Source organism: Branchiostoma floridae, unplaced genomic scaffold (assembly GCF_000003815.2).
Source record: "Branchiostoma floridae strain S238N-H82 unplaced genomic scaffold, Bfl_VNyyK Sc7u5tJ_1320, whole genome shotgun sequence".
Classification (NCBI taxonomy): Eukaryota; Metazoa; Chordata; class Leptocardii; order Amphioxiformes; family Branchiostomatidae; genus Branchiostoma; species Branchiostoma floridae.
Window position 1 is genome coordinate 70901 of NW_023365698.1, and position 7585 is coordinate 78485.

At 38.4% G+C, this 7585-nt stretch overlaps 1 protein-coding gene across 1 annotated transcript in view; it reads left to right on the forward strand.

Moving 5' to 3' along the window:
- The window catches only part of LOC118407351 (cytochrome P450 20A1-like), a 7323-nt gene extending 1013 nt beyond the window's left edge, over nucleotides 1-6310 (forward strand). The window contains exons 4-13 of the mRNA XM_035807814.1: nucleotides 560-705; nucleotides 1273-1437; nucleotides 1587-1665; nucleotides 1947-2068; nucleotides 2554-2608; nucleotides 3122-3245; nucleotides 4243-4354; nucleotides 4731-4795; nucleotides 5163-5257; nucleotides 5961-6310. Of these exons, the coding sequence (XP_035663707.1) occupies nucleotides 560-705; nucleotides 1273-1437; nucleotides 1587-1665; nucleotides 1947-2068; nucleotides 2554-2608; nucleotides 3122-3245; nucleotides 4243-4354; nucleotides 4731-4795; nucleotides 5163-5257; nucleotides 5961-6121 (1124 nt within the window). The 3' untranslated portion in view covers nucleotides 6122-6310. The remainder of the gene's footprint in view (nucleotides 1-559; nucleotides 706-1272; nucleotides 1438-1586; nucleotides 1666-1946; nucleotides 2069-2553; nucleotides 2609-3121; nucleotides 3246-4242; nucleotides 4355-4730; nucleotides 4796-5162; nucleotides 5258-5960) is intronic.
- The last annotated feature ends 1275 nt before the right edge of the window (nucleotides 6311-7585 follow it).

A 7585-nucleotide genomic window follows, 5' to 3' on the forward strand; every position in this document is an offset into this window, starting at 1 on the left:
TTTAACCGTGGAAATCAGATAAATGGAATTTGCATACCAATGCGAACAAAAAAAAAGATATGACGAATTACGTTTCAAACCATGTGGTATTCTGTTGTGCAGATGGATTTGAAAGTGGAGATGTGTGATACTTCGATTAAGTGTGGAGGTACACGAGTTCCACAAGGCTGCGCTGGAAAATGTATTATAAACGTGTTTTTGGTAGTTGAACCAAAAGTAGTAAAGAATTATGATTTGTGTGGAGGAGACATGCCGTTGAGTGCATTGAACATAAAAAAGAACCTGTCTTCAGCTCTTTTGTAGTGTTGTGCTACAGAGGTCCAGTCTAGTGAGTTTCTGTGAGTTTTACAGTATCTGTAAGTTCTGTCTGATAAAGTCTGTAAAAATTTAGTGATTTTTCACTCTGTCATACATGCATTTACTGGATTATACATGAAATTGTAAGTAGTATAATTATATAAAAGGGATACTATAGTAATTCTTGGGGTTATTCCTGATATAATGACATACATCGTCTGGCTCTTGATCAAATGTTAAACTTTTTGTCAAACTCTTCCAGCTCTGCTTTTTAAGGGGTTTGAGCCTCTGATTGGTGCAAAGTCTATCCAATATGCTAACGGTTTGGATGGTAGGACCAGGAGAAAGCTGTACGACCCCAGCTTTGGGCACAACGCCATGAAATATTATTACAGCATCTTCCAAGAGGTAATATGAATATTAAAGTGTTTGCTGTGTTTTCCTACCAAGAGATTTGTAAGAAGCTTGCCTACATATGTACATCCAATCTGCACTTTACTGTTAGTGTTAAATGAGGCACCAGTACTTGTTAGTGGCATAGTTTTGTGTTTGAGACATAACTAAGAGGTTCTGGTTTCATACCTCTGACATGCTCGGATGTTGTGCCCTTGGGAAAGGCACTTTACCACAGATTTCCTTACTTCACTCAGGTGAAAATGAGCACCTAACTGCAAAACTCAAAAGGGATATCACTTTGGTAGTATAAATGTTCTGTGTTGGAGGAGAGCCACATCTATAGTATGAAAGTAGGGGTCCATCACTGTGTGATTGGATCAAATGCATATGTATGGATATGCCGCTTGTAAGCTTGTCAAACCTGGTATGTTATGACATGAGACAGTTTACCTGGAACACAATACTCTCTCTCTCTCTCTCTCTCTCTCTTTCTCTCTCTCTCTCTCTGTCAGTACAATACAAAGAACACAATTTAAAAAGACATTAAACCAATGACATCTACCATAAAATGTTTTGTAGTTGGGGCAAGAGATGGCACAGAAATGGGAGTCTATGGAGGGTGATCAGCACATCCCCCTCCGTGCACACACCATAGACTTGACTATGAAGGCCATCACTCGCTGCTCATTCGGAGACACCTTTAAGGATGAGGAGTGTCTTCAGTTCAGCAGGAACTACGACATTGTGAGTAGACAGATTTTCTTTGAATTACTAAGAAAAAATATAGGATTTTGGCAAGAAGGTTGTTTGTGTTGGTTAAAGTCCGCATTATGAAATAAATTTTCTGTAAGTTCTAACATGCGAAAAGTGTCCAATTTTTAATATATTTCCAGTGCTGGGATGATATAAATGAGAGAACTAAGGGAAATTATCCCGTGGAAGGAAGTCCCAGGGAGAAAAAGTTCCAAGAAGGTATCACTTTTCAGCATCCTCATTCAATCAATTGACCAATTCTGAATGTCCATCACTTTTTGCAACCATTGGTCCAACCAATGAGAGAGGCGCTGCGTGTTGGTCAAAATTTCATTTTCATGTTTTGTTTTGCATTTCTACATTTTGGCTGAGGCGGGCGGGGCTATTGGATCAGTGATTTCAAATAACCTGCAATTCCACATATACTTATTTTAATTTTTTTCCCAATCCTTGGCTCAAGTTCCATTCATCATTTTATGTGTTGAATTTTCCTTGATCAGCACTGGGAAGGTTGCACACTACCATTGGTCGGGTTGCAAAGTACCGTCGAGAGAACCCTCCCCCACCCCAGGAGCAACTCTTCATCGATTTGCTCATTGAGGGGGATCTGCCTGAGGAGCAAGTAAGGGCAAAGTCACATACATATTGGACGATTTCCAGTGTGATGACTTTATACCACTGTTTATGTTTAAGTCCCCCCCCCCTACGTCATACATGGCAGTGGCCTTTAACGATTTGAAGCCATTGGGCAACACAACTTATGCAATCATTACATTGGGGTCAAGTGGCAGTAATGTGTGTGTTTAAAGTATTGCCAAGTACTTTAAAGTATTTGGCATGGCTTGACCAAACTCATGCCCTACTGAATTGAAGACAAACGTTTACCAAGTGATTGTACATTTTACGAAGTATAAAATGTACAGTCATGTATTTTAAAAGTGTTTGAAATGCTGTGATGCACATGCTACTGTTGCTCTGAAGCACTTTAACACCTTATACATTATTAGTATTTCATGATTGTCATGTCCTCATACATTTGCCCATAAGTCGAACAAAACTGTGGTCTTAGTTGATAATTATCTGTACAATGTTTTCCTACTTTCAAAGGTCTTGTGTGATGCTATGACATATATGGTTGGAGGATTCCATACTTCTGGAAACTGTGAGTATAAAAATCTGTAACATAAAACATTTAGAATAACATTTTATTATTTCATTGTTTTTTTTTTGTTTATCAGGAATCTCAATTAGTTGAGTACATCAAACTATTCGTCCTGGAATCCTTTAATTATTCATTCAAGTATAGCCTCAACTAACACATTTACTATGTGTGTGCTATGTTTAATCTATTACAAAATTAGAAAGTTATAACCGGACACTTTTCTAGCATTTTAGAATGCTTGTAATCTCAAGTTTCAAAGAAGTCCGCTAGAGAGCTGTAAACACTTGAAATTTCCCCTGAATCCAAAGGCTTCCAAACATCAATGATGAATAAAGTCAAAGCCTTGTAAATACTTAACATTGCATATCTCTTCTTTGTCCCAACATGTGGAACTTTAGCTCAACTGTACATCATTCGTTTATTTGAGCTAAAATGAATAAATATAACTTTCACTTTCACGTATCATATTTCTGAGGCAGGTGATACTTATGTTTCTTTCGTCATGTTCCTTAGTGCTGACATGGGCCCTGTACTTCATTGCCACTCATAAGGAGGTAGAGGAGAAACTGTACCAGGAACTGATCGATGTCCTTGGGAAGAAAGAAGACGTCACCCCAGACAACATTTCACAACTAGTGTAAGAGCCTTAACAGATAAGCTATTAAAAATGAGTATATCAATTAGGAATATGAAAATATCAGTAATATCGTAAAATATAACATGAGAGGGGTGGAGGAAACTAGTTATGTGGAGATTCCGAGCGAGCTCGCCGGAGTGAGTGAGTGCCATGGAACAAGCATCGCATGTAATTCATTTGCTGTTTTGTCTCTCATCTCAATAACACTAACAATAAACTACATGTAGCTAGCTAACTGTTTTGTGTCACAGAAGATCAGACAATTAGAGTTTTCTCTACTCTTATTGGTTTTCAGTTTTTCTTAATGATCGCTTCAGTCTACTATTCTCGACTGACTATGTGACCTGTATTTTTTACCTTCGCCGAGAAGGTTATATTTTGGGTAGCGTTTGTATGTTTGTATGTATGTATGTAGAAGACCAGCATAACTCAAGAACGCCTAAATGGATTGTATTGATATTGGTTTGTGGGTAGGTTTTGACGAGACCTGAAAACGATTAGATTTTGGGCCCCCTAGCAGCCTGTTACGGTACTGCAGCGGAACTTCCTGGTTTTATATCTCGAGTTATGAATATGCTGCGGCTATGATTTTTAAGTGTTAGACAGCTCTTGATGCCGAAAGTGAGTGGTGTAAGATTGTGCTCCCTAGCCGCTTGTTTTGGAACAACAGGGCAGGTATAGTACCAGAATTTAAAAGGAAATAACTCAAGAATGCGTTTATGGATTGTTATGGTTTTTTGGTACTATGTAGATGGCTTAAATGATGATTTATATAATGATGATCAACTGATATAATTTATGCAAATGAGAACCTTATTTGCATAATTATTACAGCAGTTGTAAAGGTTAGGATCATTTGGCAAAGGTATGGGGTCGTGGAACTCTAGTTTAATAATGTAATACTGAAATGAAGGAAGAAAAAGTAAAACATGATGGATGTCATGTATTGATGAGTACAGCTGACAAACAAATGACTTATGCTAATGTTCACCTGCAGGTACCTACGACAGGTACTTGACGAAACGTTGCGCTGTGCCGTAGTTGGTCCATGGGGTGCACGTTACATGGACTTGGACATTGAAATCGGAGGCCACATTGTGCCAGCCAAGGTAAAAAACAACATTTGCTCACCTTTACACAATTTGACATCTTGTTGGCAGCAAAAAAATTGTAAGGACGATTGATTTTTTTTATAAAACCCCATCCACACCTAGGGCATTGTATTAAAAACTGATAGTGCAACTCCTTCTGTGTGACTTTGGTGTTTCACTTCAAATCACCCAAATGAAGGCCTGGCAAACCTCCGTCTTGTAAAACCTATACGATGATATATACAGCAGTCACCCAGACTCCAGGAAGAAAAGTGACCTCTCAGTCACTAAATGAAGATCGTAATCAAACCAAACCAAACCAAACCAAATCAACTTTAGACTGAAATTGGGTGTCCATGTTGATTGTACAATGTATATATATTTTTTTTTTCAGACCCCAGTTATCCATGCTTTTGGAGTTGTTCTCCAAGATGAGAGGATTTGGCCGGAGCCAAACAAGTGAGTGTTAAGTTCAAAAATTTGAGTGCTCTTAGTGTTAAAGCGGTGTTCAAATAGCAACTCAAGAAAAAAACTGGTGAAGCTAATTACTGTAAGGAACTAGATGTTCCATTCATACATTGTTTCGATAATGTTTTTTTATATTTCGCCGACCATTAAATAAACATAATATCAGCTGTAATAAGCCTATAAAAACATAATGTTTTAACCTTACGTGTAACTCTATTTCCCCTAGTAATATTTTTATACGCTTGAGTTTAAAATTGAGATACATTACCTATATGATACGTATACCGAGATACTTTTTCAGATTTGTCTATAGATATACTAGGTTATATTTTTTCATATTCAGTTTACTTTCCACTAGGTTTGATCCTGAGAGGTTTGATGCAGAGAGCAGTAAGGGTCGTCACAAGTTGGCATTCCAGCCGTTTGGGTTTGCAGGGGGTCGCAAATGCCCAGGTAAAATTGTGTTATACTATCGCTCAACACTACTGTCTGTTGTATTTATTAATGATCCAACAATAGTTTCGTTATCGTCTTTTGATGCCTAAATGTGAATAATATACATTTTTTCCTAATGTCCGATATGTGTAGTACATTTGATGTACAACAGGGATCGCTCTAGGAACCGTCCGTCCGTCTTGGGATGGAAAGTTGCTTGTTGGGATTGGAAAGAATATCACCCTATTCTTCTAAAAAATCTGAACTTTATGACATGAATTTGTAGAAAATGTGTTTTTATCAGCATAAAATGACGGAGAAAAATTAACAACATGGGCTCCCCCCAACAAATAGAGGGACGGATAAATAAATTTAAGCTGGAGACAGCCCTGATGTACACATTACTCTACAGAAACATTCTAGATGCACCGGTGCACGCACAGTCAAAAATGAGGTGCATTATATCGTACCATTTTGGGTGCACATGCACACGCACGTTGTTCCTTTACTGACCAAGATCATTATGGCACAGTCTAGAGGGGCGTCCGAAGCCAAATCTAGGTACTTATTTTCACCTGAGTGACGTGGTAAAAGTCGTGGCACAAGATCAGTTACGCGGCAAGGAACTCGGGACCTCTTGGGCCTGAGCCAAACGCGCTGCCGATTACACCACACGATCTCACCATTTCGAGCTTTGATGAGAATATTTCCCACTCCCCAGGCTACAAGTTCTCATATGCGGAGACATCAGTGTTCCTGTCCATCCTGTGCCGACAGTTCAAGCTCCATCTGGTGGACGGACAGGTGGTTACGTGGCACGGGATCATCATGATCACACGACCGGTCGACGAGATCTGGATCACGGTCACCAAGCGTGACTAGTGCCAAAAGATACCTTCCCTCTTTGGGGCTTACGTCGACACTCAAACGATGTCTCTCTTTTTTTGCAATGTCTAATTTGCAGAGCCAGCAGAAGTAAGACTATCTATGTATGCACAAACATTTCAAACACAAGTTTGTTCATGAATACTGTAAGATTTGAAGATTGGCTGCAATATTAATTGCAGGAAAAAGGTACCGAGCAAAGTCAACAACAGTAGAACATGTGCAACATGATGAAGCTTGAGTTGTTGCATGAATGGTTGTGAAGCTTGAACTACTCAATATAGGCAAAAGTCTGCATCATTAAACAGCCAAAAGCCAGTAGTAGAAAAGTGTAATGAAACCATCCTCAGTGCAGATAATATTGTAAAGTACAGTATGATAATTTCTGAATCCGGTGCAGTAATCAGTAATAGACATGAGGACTTCTGTTCTACTGTTTTTTTTTTGGTTGGGGGAGGAGGGTTGATAGCTTGATAATGAACAGATAGTATACACTGCTACAATGTAACAAGTAAAGCATAGTTTAAGCTAACAAATATCTAATTCATCTTCTTCCTTTTGTGCACTGTTGTTATACTAACGCAGTTTGATTCCTGACAGTGTCGATCTCCTGTCCAAGGATTCATCAGATAATTAAAAATGCAAACCAAGAATAAATTCTCACACCGAGAATAAATTATGATTCGTATACATAAGATGGTAGTGCAAATCATAGCTATATACAGCTCACGTTTTCCTGCCAACCACAAAATCACACCCATACTCTTTTTGATGGGCTGGGGCGTTGGGCTATGTATTTTGGAAGTATGTCATTTAAAAAAATAGAGGAATTCAATAAAAAGGAGTACCAAGTAATGTGATAGTGGGTTGTTTCAGAATATGTGATGTAAAAATGTGCCAATCTAAGTTACTAAGGCTCCTTGAAAGCATGGTCAGACAAGTCACAGTGAAAGCCTAAGGTTGATGTGAAATTCCCACCTGTTACAGGATCTGTTTCCAGGTGCAGGAGGAAATATGGTAATTGTGTGTGGATGCAGTGCTTATGTTCCCCTGACTAGAAAACATTTATGTCATTGAAACGTTCCAAGGTTAAATATGTATTATTATGTAAAATACAAGAGCTGTATCATGGCCAATAAAAACGAAATGAGTTACGGTTGGAGCTGAATTTGTGCTAAGGTGCAGTATTTATAGAGGAACAAGATAATGTGTAACCATTGAAAGGATAACTTTCAGATTAAAGCTATGGAGTATTCTGCCTACAATGATCATGATTTTTGTTACACCATCTAAAAATAGAATCTGTTTTTGAACTTCACTGACACAATGGACTTTACAAACAACCAAAGTAACGTTATATGTGGGCTCATCATGTGATAACAATTCTCAAGGGGCTGGTTTAAGGTGCATTGCGGGCCCCAGTTCGAGGTATGTCCAGAAATGATTGAAATTATTATAAAT